The sequence below is a fragment of the Musa acuminata genome, chromosome BXJ1-6, assembly GCF_036884655.1.
Source record: "Musa acuminata AAA Group cultivar baxijiao chromosome BXJ1-6, Cavendish_Baxijiao_AAA, whole genome shotgun sequence".
Taxonomy (NCBI): domain Eukaryota; kingdom Viridiplantae; phylum Streptophyta; class Magnoliopsida; order Zingiberales; family Musaceae; genus Musa; species Musa acuminata.
Window position 1 is genome coordinate 40,957,268 of NC_088332.1, and position 16,000 is coordinate 40,973,267.

General features: G+C 57.9%; 3 protein-coding genes across 3 annotated transcripts; 2 read left to right on the forward strand and 1 right to left on the reverse strand.

The window, feature by feature from the left end:
* The first annotated feature begins 5,916 nt into the window (after positions 1–5,916).
* Positions 5,917–7,145, forward strand: LOC103989841 (probable carboxylesterase 18). Its single transcript, XM_009408786.3, has one exon. The coding sequence runs from the start codon at positions 5,969–5,971 to the stop codon at positions 7,043–7,045; it is 1,077 nt and encodes a 358-aa protein (XP_009407061.2). The 5' UTR covers positions 5,917–5,968; the 3' UTR covers positions 7,046–7,145.
* Positions 7,146–7,385: 240 nt separating this feature from the next.
* Positions 7,386–8,061, forward strand: LOC103989842 (two-component response regulator ORR2-like). The gene is made up of 3 exons (XM_018827543.2): positions 7,386–7,418; positions 7,493–7,563; positions 7,842–8,061. Exons 1-3 carry the CDS (start codon positions 7,386–7,388, stop codon positions 8,059–8,061), a joined length of 324 nt encoding a protein of 107 aa, XP_018683088.2.
* Positions 8,062–15,578: 7,517 nt separating this feature from the next.
* Positions 15,579–15,890, reverse strand: LOC135677543 (uncharacterized). The gene has a single exon (XM_065189905.1). It carries the CDS (start codon positions 15,888–15,890, stop codon positions 15,579–15,581), a length of 312 nt encoding a protein of 103 aa, XP_065045977.1.
* Positions 15,891–16,000: the final 110 nt, after the last annotated feature.

Genomic DNA, 16,000 nt, shown 5'->3' on the forward strand with positions numbered 1-16,000 from the left:
TGGTATACCGAGGTGAGTGGAAGGCTCTATAAGCGGTCCTTCACATACCCCCTCCTACGGTGCTTGGAGCCCGACAAAGCTCGGACGGTTCTGGCTGAGGTCCATGAGGGAGTCTGCGGGGAACACATCGGCGGGCGAACCCTGGCAAACAAAATACTTCGCCAAGGTTACTACTGGCCGACCATGTGCTGCGACGCGAAGGCTTATGTACAGCGGTGCAGTTCGTGCCAAGAACACGCCCGCACGCCCCGGCAGCCCGCGGTCCCGCTCACCCCCATCGATTGCGCATGGCTGTTTGCGCAGTGGGGTTTGGACCTGCTCGGACCTTTCCCCCCAGCCTCGGGATAGCGAAAGTATATCGTCGTGGGTGTGGATTATTTCACAAAGTGGGTCGAGGCCGAACCACTGGCGATGATCACGGAGTGGCAAATGGAAAAGTTCGTGTGGAGGAACCTGGTGACTCAGTTTGGCTTGCCCAAAACCATCATTACAAACAATGGGCCCCAGTTCGCCGGTAGAAGGTTCCGCGAGTTCTACGCAAGCCACGGAATCCAGCTAAGGTTCAGCTCGGTGGCTTACCCTCAGACGAACGGGCTAGCAGAGGTAACCAATAGGTCCATTCTAGACGGGCTCAAAAGAAGAGTGTCCGCAGCCCGATCGGCTTGGACGGACGAACTCCCGAGCGTCTTGTGGTCATTACGCACCACCCCTAAAACCGCGATGGGAGAGTCCCCCTACAGCCTCACGTTCGGGACCGAAGCTATCCTACCGCCCGAGGTAACTATCCCCACCCTTCGGACAAAAAACTATGACGAGGGAACCACAAACGAAGGGCTTCGAGCCGACCTTGACATGCTCGAAGAACGGCATGCCGATGCACACTTGAAGGCCCTCTCTTATAAGAGAGCTGCCGTGAAGGTGTACAACTGGAAGGTACGACCCCTGCCAATCAAGTTAAACGACCTGGTCCTTCGCAAAACCGAAGTCAGCGACCCGACTCGAGCGAGGGGGAAGCTAGCCCCTAAATGGGAAGGACCTTATCGGGTCATCGAGACAATCTGACCGGGTACATACCGGCTCGCGACGATGGACGTTTCTTCTGTACCGAGAACATGGAATGTCCAGAATCTTAAGAAGTTTTTTCCCTAAGAGAAGAAGAAGTTTTTTCGTCTAAAGAAGAAGTTTTTCGTCCGAGGAAGAAGAAGCTTTTCACTTAAGGGAAGAAGAAGAAGCTGGGCAAACACATGAGAGAAGAAAATTTTTATTTTATTTAAAAAACTAAGATTACAGGACTCGACCCTGACTCACAAGATCCGACCCCAACTCACAAAAACATACAGGACCCCTCTTTATTACAGTGGGACGTCCAGGAGGTCATCAAAAGGGATGTCCTCGGGCATATCTACCTCCAGATCCTTAGGGTGGGGAGTGAAGGGGTCCTCCTCCACCTCAAGGCCGGGGTGACGAGCACGAAAACGGGACGTGGTGATTCGGTATCCATATTCAAAAGACACCCGCCCCGTCTGCGTTAGCCCGAGTTCGAACCCCTCGGACTTCTTATACGCCTCGAGGAGCTCCTTATCCTTGACGGGTCGAAGACGGGCCTCCTCCGCCAGCGCTTCCGAGGCCGCCCTCGTTTCGGCCTTCGCCTTCTCCAGCTTCTTGCCGAGGGCGCTCGCCTCCGTCTTCAACAGGCGGAGCTCGGTCCGCTCCACCCTTATTGTTTTTTGGAGCTCCTCGTTTGGTTTCTTGGAGGCCTCGAGCTTTGACCTGAGGCAAGCCGCCTCCGCCTCAGAGTCCGTCGCGCACTTCTCGACGGTCGCCACAGCCTCCGGGCCGGCCCCGGCTCGGGCCTCCTCGACCTGGCGGTGGAGCTCGATGTTGTGGCTAATAAGGCCCCCGATGACCCGGCCGGCGTCACGCACCCTGTCCATCAGGGCTATCGCATAATGAAGGCCCTGCAAAAAGAAAGACAAGTCAAGAAGGTCATCGTCAGACAAACGACCCCGAACGGAAAGAGAAGAGGAGTACTTACCCAGGTCAAAGATTGGGCGGACTTGCTGAGCAGAGCCTCCGAGGGCAAGGTGTACAAATCCCGAGCCATGTCGGGATGAAGTGCGCCTCGGAGGAATGCTGCGGAGGAGTCCCCTCCGGCCCACACCCTGTCCCCCCGGGACAGGCCTCCCCAACGGGCTACCAGGGGGTCGCTGGCCTCCCCGATCGGGATTTCGCCCACTAGCCGCGTTAGGAACGACTCCTCGTCCCCGGTTGGCAATCGGCACAGGTCACGAACAGAGGGAGGGCGCGGACCCTTCCCAGCCACCCACCGACTAGGCCCAGCCTCGCCCCGACGGGGGCCCGCCTCAGCCCCCTTTGAAGGTGCCGCCTTCGCATTCTTCTGAGGGCGCCCGGCCTCGACCTCCAGTGGGGCGTCCTTCGTCCCGGGCCGCAGGTCACCCGGCAGTGCTGGGGGAGGAGCTTGCGACGCCTTACCCCCCAAGAGCGACCGGAGGTTCACCATTTCTACAAGAGACAAGAAGAGTATTAATATCAGGGATGGGCTGACGTACTAACGTACCCAGAGGCATCGGGCTGAGACCCGCCTCGACCAGCCACTGCTCGGTCATGTTCCGGAGGGCCTGGGACCTGGGGAGAATCTCCTTGAGCCTCCCCAGATCTTGGCGCTCTGCTTCGCCCAAAAGTGGGGTGGTGTTGTCGATCGCCCTCGCAGACCACTGAACCCCGTAACCCCAGTCCTGTGCGCGGCAAATGTAAAAAAACCTCCCCTTCCACCCTTTATTATTAGAAGGGCCCCCCCCCGACTCGAAAGCCCGTCCGGGCAGATAGGAAGTAACCCCCCGAACCCTTGGAGAGGCGATAATAGGAGAGAAAGAGGTTGAGGGTGGGGGTGATATTTGCATAGTAGCATTCCCCTAGGAATACCACTAGGTAGCGCCAGGAGTTCGGCACCACCTGAGACGGCGAAATCCGCCAGAAATATATGCAGGACACAATGAGGGGATGAAGGGAAAAACGCAGACCCGCCTCCAGGGCGTCCAAGGTCATCGCGAAACCCTTCGGGACCGGGTCATACGCCCGCTGTCCCGGTTCAGGGGCACTAAGGATGTGGTCCTCCAAGATACTATAGCGCTCCCGGAGTCCCCCCAACAGAGACCCACTCACGGTGGAATCATTGTCGTGCGGCCACATCAATGCCTCCAGGGCCCGCGCCGCTTCCCCATCTGAGGATTCCACGGGGGACGTCGGAGGACATCCCCCTCCAGCTACGTGGGAAGGGGAAGAAGAGGAGGAAGAAGAGGACGACATCTTAACTGACCTTGACAGGAAGGTGCTACGGGGAAAGGGAAGACGACGCAGGAGGCAAGGAAGAAAACTGGGAAGGGAATGACAAGACTTGAAGAAGGAAACTCAGCGGCGAAAGATAAAAGCGAAGCTGGGCGTTCGCTATTTAAAGGGGATGTCCCTCCAGAACTAGCGCCCCTTCGCCTCCCGAGAATGGGCGACAGCCCACCCGCGCACGTGCGTAACCGTCACACCAGAAATGCCAAAAGATGGCCCGCCTTAATGAAAGGCTGACGTGGCAACCCCGCTGAAGCGGCAACGCCTTGGTGCCTCGATCTTGATGCCCGAAAGCGTGCGGCAAAAGCAACCGACTCCCCCTCAGAAAGGAAATCAAATATGGTAGCTTTTCGACTCCCGCTACTGCTAAGTAGGCAAGGAGGGAAAGAAGCACAAGTAGCTTCTCGGGCCCGCCGGACCATGTTGTGCCCCTCGGCTGCATGATGCCCGAGACCACACCTGCGCGGCCAGCTCACTTGTGTCGTGCTCCTCAGGTCTATGCCCCCGAGACCACACCTGCGCGGTCAACCTGCCTGCGTTGTGCTCCTCGGCTCTATGCTCCCCGAGACACACCTACGCGACCTACCCGCTTGCGTCGTGCTCCTCGGCCGCATGGTGCCCGAGACCACACCTGCGCGGCCTGCCCGCCTGCGTCGTGCTCCTCGGCCCTATGCTACCCGAGACACACCTATGCGGTCAGCCCGCCTGCGTTGTCCTCCCCGGCTCTATGCTCCCCAAGACACACCTGCGCGGTCAGCTCGCCTGCATCGTGCTTCTCGGCCCTATGCTCCCCGAGACACACCTGCGCGGTCAGCCCACATGCGTCGTGCTCCTCGGCTCTATGCTCCCCGAGACACACCTGCGTGGTCAGCCCGCCTGCGTCGTGCTCCTCGGCCCTATGCTCCCCGAGACACACCTGCGCGGTCAGCCCGCCTGCGTCGTGCTCCTCGGCTCCACACCCCCCGAGACCACCTCCCTCGCCGCGGCCTGCCCGCCCGAGACGTGCTCGACCTCATGTCGCATGAGACTACTGCGGCACCAAAGGACAAAGCCATGCCTCGGACTCCCCCCTATTGCAATAACCGACGCATAGCTTCTTCCGGGGGGGAATATGATAAGGGTAATAATGGCGACATGATGCGCTACGACATCAGCCATGACTGGACGACACTCTGCCCGAAAGAGGGCAATAATGCCGACGTGATGTGCGCTGACGTCACTCGCTCTCAGACAACGACTTCATCGTTGTCTGACCCAACGCGCTTGACCGAGGCAGAGGAGAACGACCACCGAGGCACGCCCATACCCTGCGGCAGTTCGGTTCTCCACGCAACGTCAATGGCGATGTCAAACGCCATCAGAGGTACGTTCCTGCCTCCTGCAGGCAGGCACGTCAGGTAACACTCAACTGCCCTATAAATACCCCCGAGTTCTAAACGACGGGGAGGACACTTCTTCACTAAAAACTCCCTCCACATCGTCTAACTTGATAGTCGGAAGGGTTGGGCCGAGCTTCCGACCCGACCTGTGTGCAGGTACAAGGGCGGGGTTGCATCTTCCCGACGCTACGGAAAAGCTTCACTCCCGACGCAACGTCCCGCCCGGACCACCGTAATCAGCCACCTCAGCAGTCTCGAGGAACGCCGTGCAAGATCCCCGCACATTCGGACCCGAACCAAGCCGCGTCGACCCCGAGGCCACGGCATAAAATTGTTTACACCAACACATGTTATTCGTTTATTTAGCCACTTGATACATTTAATCACGCGTATTTATGGTCAGACTTATGAAACCAAAACACGAGAATGGTGGAGCGATGGTTTCGAAAAGTCAAGAAGTTGGCCTTTCTAAGAACAACCATTGAAAAGAAAACGTTTGAACAGACAACTTTTTTGTCCCTTCACATCAAAATTGGTTTTGCGTTTTTCGTGTGCATTCCAGTGATCTCACGGTTTCATTTGCTGATCGTTTGCTCAAACTGGCGAGGAAGGTTCCGTTCTGAATGCTGTGATGGAGTCATACGGAATCGACGACCAAAACCGACTTTTGCAGTCGACTTTGACGACACCTCCGCATGCATGCACGAACGAAGCAGCAGTACACGAGTAGTTTACCGACTTGGGTGGCTACTCGTCGTGCAGTATCGTATGTTTCTATGAATTGGAATACATGGTCATGCACGTTTCCACATCTTGTGCTGTATACGTATGGCACTACAAAGACTTCACGTACAAGTGACGGATTGGCATGACACGGTTGGTCCACCACGTGTTACTAGATTTCCCACATGGGTAACGTGTATGACATCGAAGACGGAGAGGACGGGTTCACATTACTCACGGGGGCCCCACGTGTGCGTGAGAGAGAGGATGTCACAGTGTTGGGGACGGAATGTATTATACTTCTGTTATCATTTTGACTATATAAGCGTCGGATTTCGTACGTTCGTGTAACACGTGACGTCGTGACGTCACCTCATTCGTTCTCTCCCTGTCTGTCTCTCGCTCGCAGTCCATATATCGGTGCTCGATTCCTCCCGTCTCATTCAACTCGCTCTCTCGCGGCTCCCGAGCTCTTCACCCGAGACGAGCTCGGCTAAACAGCAGAAATGTCGCCCGCCGCAGTGGCTCCCCCCCTCTCGCGCACCAAGCGGTTCGTCATCGCCGCCGTTTCCGCCATCAACGACGCCGCTTGCCGCTCCGACGGCACCGTCAACCGCCGGCTCGTGTCGCTTCTCGACGCCCGGGTCGCCGCCTCCGCCAAACCCTTTCGTGGCGTCCGCACTGCCGACGTCCCCGTTGACCTCTCCCGCGATCTGTGGTTCCGACTCTTCGTCCCCTCTTCCGTTTCTGACGGCGAACGGCTTCCCGTCATCGTCTTCTTCCACGGAGGCGGGTTCGCCTTCCTGTCCCCCGACTCCTACCTCTTCGACGACGTGTGCCGCCGGATCTGCCGCACGGTCCACGCTGTCGTGGTATCCGTCAACTACCGCCTCGCGCCGGAGAACCGGTGCCCGGCGCAGTACGAGGACGGGGTTCACGTGCTCCGCTTCCTCGAGGACGGCGGCCTCTTGTACGCTGACCCGTCCGCTGCAGATCTTGCCGACCTATCCAGCTGCTTCCTCGTGGGCGATTCCGCCGGCGGAAACATCGTCCACCACGTAGCCCGGCGCTGGGCAGCGGACGCCGACGGCGGGTGGAAGAGGCTGCGACTGGCGGGAATGGTGCTGATCCAGCCCTACTTCGGTGGCGAGGAGCGCACAGAGGCTGAGCTGAGGCTGGTCGGTGCACCGCTGGTGTCGGTGGAGAGGACGGACTGGCTGTGGCGGGCGTTCCTTCCGGAGGGAGCGGACCGGGACCACGAGGCGTCGAACGTGTTCGGGCCGCGGGCGGTGGGGGAGCTGGAGGAGGCTCTGCCGGCGGCGATGGTGGTGGTAGGGGGCTTCGACCCGCTGCAGGACTGGCAGCGGAGGTACTGCAAGGGGCTGAGGGCGAGGGGCAAGTCGGCGCGGCTGGTGGAGTACCCGGAGGCCTTCCACTCCTTCTACTCCTTCCCTGATCTGAAGCAATCCACAGTGCTCATGGAGGAGATCAAGAGCTTCGTCGACAGCCACCGACCTCGGAAGGAGGAGGACAGAGAACGAAGTGGTGGTGGTGACAAGCACAGTAATATTGAAGAGTGGTAGTTGTTTATTGAGTGTAGATAACAGTAATTGTGATTGCACAGTATTTGGTTATTGTATGTGCCATATCCCACAATGCTTCTTAATATGTACAAAAAATATTAACTGGTTTTTTATACAAAAATAAAATTTTATTTATTGGAACAAACTTAATTGGTACCATCTCTTTTTTTGTTTTTGATATAAACGAGATGAAAGGATTCAGAAAGATGTGAGTCGAGTGTTTGTATCAGTCGTCGATAAAGATAAAAAAAAGGTTTTTAATTTTGTGTTACTGAAACAATGACAATAATTGTAGGACCAGAAGGTAGACACAATCCTCACAGACTACTGCATGCCGGAGATGACTGGTTATGACCTCCTAAAGGCTGTCATGGTATGAAAGCTGTGCAGAACAATCTGCATTCTGCCTCATCTTCCTGCTAATCATGTCTACATCTTACACTTCAGGAACAGAGCTGCCAAAAACCCCTTCCTGTGATCGTAATGTCATCAGAAAACGAGCCACAGAGAATCAACAGGTTTGTATCTTCCTTCCACACTTCTTTGGATGCCGTTCACTGCAAAGACGAATTCTGCTGAATGCACCATCATCATTTAAGCCGTCAACAAACCAAACATTAGTCTTGTCTGGGCACCCATCCGATATTTCATGCCTTGCTTCTATTTCTTTCTTTTTCCTGGTCAAAGAAACCAATGATTTGTGCATTGCTGAATGAGATGTGCCCATTCTATTGCCGGGAGAGATGATATGTTTCTTCTCCAAAACTAAATGATCATGCGTGTGTGTTCAAACTAGGTGCCGAGCTATTGGAGCCGAGGATTTCATCATCAAACCTCTCCAAGCTAATGACGTTCTGAGACTGAGAAGCTACGCTCGAACAGGACCGCCGCCGCCGCCATCGTCGTCTGCCAAGGCGGGCACCAAGAGGAAAATGACAAGCGAGTTGATGGCTGAGAGCGGACGCGGTGGCTCGGAAAGACGACGGCCGCGCCTTACCGGGCCGGCGATGGCGTGATAGCAATCATCGGCATCGAACAAGCGTCATAGGAAGCCTCTCGTATTGTAATTACAATATAATGCCCACCACGCGTTCTCGAGTGAGTTTGTTTGCTTGTGGTGTTAGTGGTGATAAGTTGTATTGTAGTGATGAAAAGTACTTATGAATGGTTGAGTACAATGGTTTATTTATACATTTGAGGATTTTTCTCAACTATCCTATGAGATTTTCTCATGCAATTGAGAAAATCTTTATCTGTTGTCATGCACTCCGCATGATTTAGCTCCTGTCAAGTATACCAATCTTGAAATAATATAACGAAAATATTATATGAGCGAGAGGCTTCATGAGTGAGTCTGCTAGTTGATCAACCGTATGGACATAAGAAACATGTAGTTGATGTCTAACAACTTAATCTCGCACGAAATGAAAATCGATTATAATATATTTCTTGCGTGAATAGAAAACCGGATTGACACATAGATAGGTAGTTTTAATATTATCATAATATATTATAGGAGGAAAGGTAGAGTTGACGTTGAGTTTCTTGATAGGCGGAGAGGAGTGGCGTTGTTGCTCATTGGAGCTGGTGCGATAGTGGTAGAGCTCGAGGACTTTGGAGGTCGTCTGAGCTATGGCTTAAAAGGCTAGTTGTTGGTGGCGCTGCACCTGAGCGGTGGATTTGATAGTAGCTTTGGAGTTGGTGCGATAGTGATAGAGCTCGAGGACTTTGAAGGTCGTCTGATGGCTTCGCTGTCTAAGCTATGGCTTAAAAGGCTAGTTGTTTGTGGCGCTGCACTTGAGCGGTGGATTTGACCGTAGCTCCGGAGTTGTAGTTGTTGGAGGATGGAGCAGCGGTCAGTGAAGAAAGAAGGATAAACCTTGTTCTAAGACAATATGACTCTGATACCATGATAAGTTGTATTATAATGATGAAAGGTACTAATAAATAGTTGAGTACAATGACTTATTTATACATGTGGGAAGGAAGTATTTTCCTTAACTATCCTACGAGATTTCCTCGTGCAGTTGAGAAAATCTTTATCTATTATCAAGTAAATGGATCATCTGCTATTCAACTTGTTGTGGGAAACAACTTTATGCCGTGGCCTCGAGGCCAACACGGCTTGGTTCGGGTCCGAATGCACGGGGATCTTGCGCGGCGTTCCTCGGGTCAGCTGGGGTGTCCGATTGCGATGGTCCGGTCGGGTCGTCGCGCCAGGAGTGAAGCTTTTCCGCAGCGTCGGGAAGATGGAACCCCGCCCTGGTACCTGCACACAGGTCGGGTCGGAAGCTCGGCCCGACCCCTCCGACGATCAAGTCAGATGATGTGGAAGGGAGTTTTTTAGTGGAGAAGTGTCCCCCCCTTCGTTTAGAACTCGGGGGTATTTATAGGGCAGTTTAGTGTTACTTGATGTGCCTGCCTGCGGGAGTCAGGATCGTACCTCTGATGGCGTCTGACATTGCCATTGGTGTTGCGTGGAGAACCGAACTGCCGTAGGGTATGGGTGAGCTTCGGTCGTCGTCCTCCTCTGCCTCGGTCAAGCGCGCGGGGCCAGACAACGATGAAGTCGTTGTATGAGTGCGGATGACGTCAACACATGTCGAGTCAGCATTATTGCCCTCCTCCTCGGGCAGAGTGGCGCCCAGGTGAGGCCGACGTCGTGACACATCATGTCGCCATTATTACCCCTATCATATTCACCCCCCCCCCCCCCCCCCCCCGAAAGAAGCTATGCGTTGACTATCGCAATTGGGAGGAGTCCGAGGCATGGCTTTGTCCTTTGGTGCCGTAGTAGTCTCGGGCGACATGAGGTCGAGCTTGTCTCAGGCGGGCAAGTGGGAGCATAGAGCCGAGGAGCACGACGCAGGCGGACTGGCCACGCAGGCGTGTCTTGGGGAGCATAGGGCCGAGGAGCACGACGCAGGCAGGCTGGCCGTGCAGGCGTGTCTTGGGGAGCATAGGGCCGAGGAGCACGACGCAGGCGGGCTGGCTGCGCAGGCGTGTCTTGGGAACATGAGGCAAAGGAGCACGACGCAGGCGGGCTGGCCGCGCAGGTGTGGTCTCGGGCATTATGCGGTCGAGGATCACGACGCAGGCGGGCAGACCGCGCAGACGTGGTCGCGAGGGCCATGCGACCGAGTAGCACGACGCAGGCGGGCTGGACACACAGGCGTGTCTTGGGGCCATGAAGCCGAGGAGCACGACGCAGGCGGGCTGGCCGCACAGGTGTGTCTCGGGAACATGGGGCCAAGGAGCACGATGCAGGCGGGCTGGCCGCGCAGGTGTGGTCTCGGGCATTATGCGACCGAGGAACACGACACAGGCGGGCAAACTGCGCAGGCGGGCAGACCGCGCAAGCGTGGTCACGATCATGCGGCCGAGTAGCACGACGCAGACGGGCAGACCGTGTAGGGGGGAGTCGAGCAGTGCATGGCCGAGGGAAGTGGCTCGGGCCGATTGACAACTCAAGCGTGCAGGCTGTGCTGAGGTGGACTCGGCAGTGTATGGCCGAGGAGCTCGGTGCAGGCAGGCTGCGACCGAGAAGCTCGGCTCAAGCGAGCAGGCCACGCTGAGGTGGTGATTCCGGGCAACATGCGGCCGAGGAGGCGGTCTCGGGGAGCATGGAGCCGAGGAGCATGACGCAAGCGGGCTGGCCGCGCAGGTGTGTCTTGGGAACATAGGGCAAGGAGCACGACGCAGGCGGGCTGGCCGTGCAGGTGTGTCTCGGGAACATTGGGCCAAGGAGCACGACGCAGGCGGGCTGGCCGCGCAAGTGTGGTCTTGGGCATTATGCGGCCGAGGATCACGACGCAGGCGGGCTGGCCGCGCAGGTGTGTCTCGGGAACACGGAGCAAAGGAGCACGATGCAGGGGGGCTGACCGCGCAGGTGTGTCTCGGGAACATGGGGCCAAGGAGCACGACACAGGCGGGCTGGCCGCGCAGGTGTGGTCTCGGGCATTATGCGGCCGAGGATCACGACGTAGGCGGGCAGACCGCGCAGGCATGGTCGCGATGGTCATGCGGTCGAGTAGCACGACGCGGGCGGGTAGACCGCGCAGGCGTGGTCGCGATGGTCATGCGGCCGAGTAGCACGACGTGGGCGGGCTGGCCGCGCAGGTGTGTCTCAGGAACATGGGGCCAAGGAGCACGACGCAGACGGGCTTGCCTCGCAGGTGTGGCCTCGGGCATTATGCGACCGAGGATCACGATGTAGGCGGGCAGACCGCGCAGGTGTGGTCGCGATGGTCATGCGGCCGAGTAGCACGACGCAGGCGGGCAGACCGTGCAGGGGGGAGTCGAGCAGTGCATGGCCGAGGGAAGTGGCTCGAGCTGATTGACAACTCAGGCGTGCAGGCTACGTTGAGGTGGACTCGGCAGTGTATGGCTGAGGAGCTCGGCTCAGGCAGGCAGGCCACGCTGAGGTGGTGATCTTGGGCAACATGCGGCCGAGGCGACGGTCTCGGGGAGCATGGAGCTGAGGAGCACGACGCAGGTGGGCTGGCCGCGCAGGTGTGTCTCGGGAACATGGAGCCAAGGAGCACGACGCAGGCGGGCTGGCCGCGCATGTGTGTCTCGGGAACATGGAGCCAAGGAGCACGACGCAGGCGGGCTGGCCGCGCAGGTGTCTCGGGAACATGGAGCCAAGGAGCACGACGCAGGCGGGCTGGCCGCGCAGGTGTGTCTCGGGAACACGGGGCCAAGGAGCACGACGCAAGCGGGCTGGCCGCGCAGGTGTGGTCTTGGGCATTATGCGGCCGAGGATCACGACGCAGGTGGGCAGACTGCGCAGGCGTGGTCGCGATGGTCATGCGGCCGAGTAGCACGACGCGGGCGGGCAGACCGCGCAGGCGTGGTCGCGATGGTTATGCGGTCGAGTAGCACGACGCGGGCGGGCAGACCGCGTAGGCGTGGTCGCAATGGTCATGCGGCCGAGTAGCACGACGCGGGCGGGCAGACCGGGTAGGCGTGGTCGCGAGGGTCATGCGGCCGAGGAAGTGGCCTCGGGCAACATACAACCGAGGAGGTGGCCTCGGGCAGCATGCAGCCGAGGAGGTGGCCTCGGGCAACATGCAGCCGAGGAGGTGGCCTCGGACAGCATGTTGCCGAGGAAGTGGTCTCGGGCAACATGCAGCCGAGGAACAACTTTACTTTGGTCAGCGATCGATCGCTCAACCGCGCGCAGGCGCGGGCGGCCAGGTTGTTTTTTTCCTGGGGAAGCTCAAGGGGCCGTCTCTTTTGGGAGTCGCCGGCTTTCGAGGCTGATATGATTAGCGCCTTCGTGCTTCGCACCGCGCTGTATTTGGCTGCCACGTCAGGCTGTATTTATGGCGAAGTGACGTTTGCGTCTTCGCAGCGCACTTCCGGAGAGGAAGGGTCACCGTTTTGGCGGGATCCTTGTTTATAAGTAACGCAGGGCTAGCCCCCCTGAGGGTCTCCCCATCCATTCCTACTCTGCCGCTTCGGACTCCACTGTTTCGTTAGCGTCGATCATTCTTCTCTTCTCACTAAAGGTCAGTAAGGATGGTGTCTTCTTCCTCCTCCTCTTCGTCCTCTTCTTCGTCTAAAGTCGGAAAAATGGTGGTTGTGTCGAATCCCAATTCGTCACCCGACGAAAAAGCGGCTCGGGCCCTCGAGGCCCTAATGTGGCCACACGACCTCGACTCAACTGTGAGCGAGTCGTTGCTCAGTCGCCTCCGGGGTCTCTACGGCATCCCGGAGGAGTTTGTTCTCCTTGCTCCTGAGCCCGGCCAACGGGCGTACGACCCAATTCCAAGGGGTTTCGCCCTCACCATCGATGCTTTTGAGGCCGGGCTGCGCCTCCCCCTGCACCCCCTCATAACCTCTTGCATTTCATGGTGGCGCATCTCACCGTCTCAGATGGCGCCCAACTCTTGGCGCTATATCATGGCGTTCCTAGGGGAGTGCCACTATGCTAATATCACCCCGACCCGGTCCCTCTTCCTTTCTTGCTTTCGTCTTTCCAAGGGGTCGGGGGGCTACTATCTGTCCGCCCGAGCGGGCTTTCGAGTTAGCGGGGCCCCTTCCAATAATAAGGGGTGGAAGGAGCGCTTCTTTTTTGTCAGCCGCTCAGAGGACTGGGGTTTCGGGGTCCGGTGGGCGGCGTGCGCGATAGACAATGCTACCCCGGCCTTAGACGACGTGGAGCGCCGAGAGCTCCGGAGGCTTAAAGAAATCCTTCCAACCTCAAGAGCCATCCGGAGTATGTCCGAGGAGTTGTTGGTCGAGGCGGGTCTTAGCCCGGTGCCTCGAGGTATGCCCTAAGGGGTAGTTTTGGGGTTTCTTTTGTGGATTATCTAGTCACCTGACCAATGTCGGTGCTTCTATGCAAAGATGGTGGTTCTCCGAGCCCTGCGCGGGGGGAAGACCTCGTCGGCCGCATCGCACCGTTCGCTGGCCGTGGCGAGGACTAGTTCGAGGGAGGCTCCGGTGGACGTCGAGGCCGGTCGTCCTCGAAAAAAGGCGAGGGTTTCCTCAAGCGAAGTCTCTGGAGGGGCCGCGGTTCAACCGGCGGGGGTCGTTATTGTGCCGGCGGGCCATGCCGGGGGGAGCCCCGGGAGAGGCGAAGCTGGCACCAGCAGGGAGGTGGCGGGGGAGGCTCCTCTAGGGCCCTCCTTCCGTGACCTTTGTCGTCTGCCGACCGGGGGGGAGGACGAGCCTTACCAGATGCGGGTGGTGGGCAGTCTCCCGCGGGGTGAGGCCTCCGACCCGCTGGTGGCCCGCTGGCAGGGCCTCACCCGAGGCAGCCGAGTGTGGGCCGAGGGGGCTTCTGCCGCCGAGTTTGTCCGCGAGGGGCTTCATCCCGACATAGCTCGGGATTTGTATACACTGCCCTCCGAGGTCCTCATCGGCAAATCTGCTAAGTCGGTGCTATGGGTAAGTGTTATTCCGCCCCTTTGTTTGCGCGTGCCCAGATAGTTTTTTGACTCGTTTCTCTGCAGGGTAACCATTACGCCGCGGCGCTGATGGACCGCGTTCGCGACGCGGGGCGAGTCATCGCCACCCTGAGTGGCCATAACGCCGAGCTCCAGAAACAGGTGGACGAGGTCTGTGCCGGGGGGGGGGGGCCTGAGGCGGTCGCGGCGGCTGAGCAGCGTGCCACGGATTTGAATGCGGAGGCAACGCGCCTTCGATCCAAGCTTCAGGCGTCTGAAGCACGAAGTATGGAACTTCAGACGCATCTGAAGGCGTCTGTGGCCGAAGCTCGCTCGACGAGGGCGGATTCACTGGAGTTGATCCGTCGTCTAAAAGAGGCGCGCGCCGAGGCACGGGGGGCTTCCGAGGCCCTTGATACCGAGATCCGCCAAAGGCCGGAAAAGGACAAGAAATTGATCGAGGACTACAAAAGTTCCTCGGGCATTCAACTTGGCCTTGTTCGGACCGGGCGGGTCTCGTATGAATACGGGTACCGGATTGCCCTTGCCCGTTTTAAGGGGCGCCACCCTGACCTGGAGGTCGCGGAGGACCCCTTCGACTCCTTTCCTGAGGACATGAGCATCGACATGCCGGACAAGGTTCCTTTTGATGACAGCCCCGACGCTCCTGAGGAATAAATGTCGACGTATCTGTACTTTTTCTTTTTCGTCTTATCGTTCGGGTGTTTGATTACTGATGTAATGTGCTTCCTGAATGAATGCAGTCTTTTTCTTTTTCCTAACTTGTTTGCTTGTGTCTTCTGATGTCGCAATACAATTCTGACTTTTGCCAAGTCCCCGTTCACGGAAAGAACTTTTTGAGATTTTGTGTGTTCCAAGTCCTTGGCAAAGGGCGGCCCATCATCGTCGCGAGTCGATATGTACCGACCCTGACAACTTCGGTCACCCGGTAAGGGCCTTCCCAATTGGGAGCTAATTTATCACGCACTCGGGTCGAGAGACATAACTCAGGTGGGCAGGCCGCACTGAGGTGGACTCGGGCAGTGTATGGCCGATGAGCTCGGCGCAGGCAGGTGAGGCCAAGGAGCTCGACTTAGGGAGGCTGCGACCGAGGGACAAGGTGGACTCGGGCAGTGTATGGCCGAGAAGCTCGGTGCCGACGGGCTGCGGCCGAGGAGCTCGGCGCAGGGAGGTTGCGGCCGAGGGACACGGCTCAGGCAGGTAGGCCGCTCTGAGGGTAGCTCAACAGTAAATGGCCGAGGGGCTCGGCGCATGCCGGCTATGGCCGAGAGACACCGCTCAGGCGGGCAAGCCGCTCTGAGGAGAGCTCGGCAGTATGCGGCCGAGGAGTAGATTCAGAAGGGTTTAAGCCGGGGCTAACCGTGAGCCGAGAGGTAGCCAGGTAGATGCTGAACCTTCGCTCGGAAGAGGCTGAGGCAGGGCTTAGACTTCTTTTCCAGGGACTACATCGGTTAGCCACCGCGGTCGCTTAGCCTCTCTTATGGAGCCCGCGGTCGGAAGTCCCTTCCCGTCTCGGCCGCCCAGGCCTCGGCTGCTATGTATCGGTTAGCCCGTTGGAGCATCTCTGGCACCGTAGTGGGAGGTCGCTCCGCGAGGGACCGGAGGAATCTAGAAGGTCATAGGCCTATCATGAATGCCTGCATCAATAGAGAGGGGTGAGCGTCTGAGAGCCCTCGGATCTGCGTCGTAAAACGGTTCACAAAATGGGAGAGGGGCTCGTCCTCCCTTTGGTTGAGTCCGAGGAGTAATGCCACGGACGGCTTCGATCGGGCGTAGGCCAAGAAGTTGAGCTCAAAGTCTCTAGCGAGCTGATCGAAGGAAGTGATGGTTCCGGTCTTCAGGCCGCTGTACCATGTGCGGGTCGGCCCTCTCAAAGCTGTTGGAAACGCCCTGCACATCAAGGCATCAGAAGTCCCATATAGCGCCATTTGGGCGCGAAATGCGGCTACGTGGTCCGCGGGGTCAGTGGCACCGTCATAGGCGTCCAGCGAAGGGAGCCGGAAGTGTGGTGGAATCACTTCATCTTGTATTTCGGGCG

What these genes read in the sequence shown, in the direction of transcription:
- LOC135677543 (XM_065189905.1), bottom strand. Translation starts at nt 15,890, where the DNA reads ATGGCGCTATATGGGACTTCTGATGCCTTGATGTGCAGGGCGTTTCCA.
- LOC103989841 (XM_009408786.3), top strand. Translation starts at nt 5,969, where the DNA reads ATGTCGCCCGCCGCAGTGGCTCCCCCCCTCTCGCGCACCAAGCGGTTC.
- LOC103989842 (XM_018827543.2), top strand. Translation starts at nt 7,386, where the DNA reads ATGACTGGTTATGACCTCCTAAAGGCTGTCATG. An exon ending in ACCTCCTAAAGGCTGTCATG is followed by an intron (nt 7,419 to 7,492) that starts GTATGAAAGCTG and finishes CTTACACTTCAG; the next exon opens with GAACAGAGCTGCCAAAAACC. An exon ending in GAGCCACAGAGAATCAACAG is followed by an intron (nt 7,564 to 7,841) that starts GTTTGTATCTTC and finishes TGTTCAAACTAG; the next exon opens with GTGCCGAGCTATTGGAGCCG.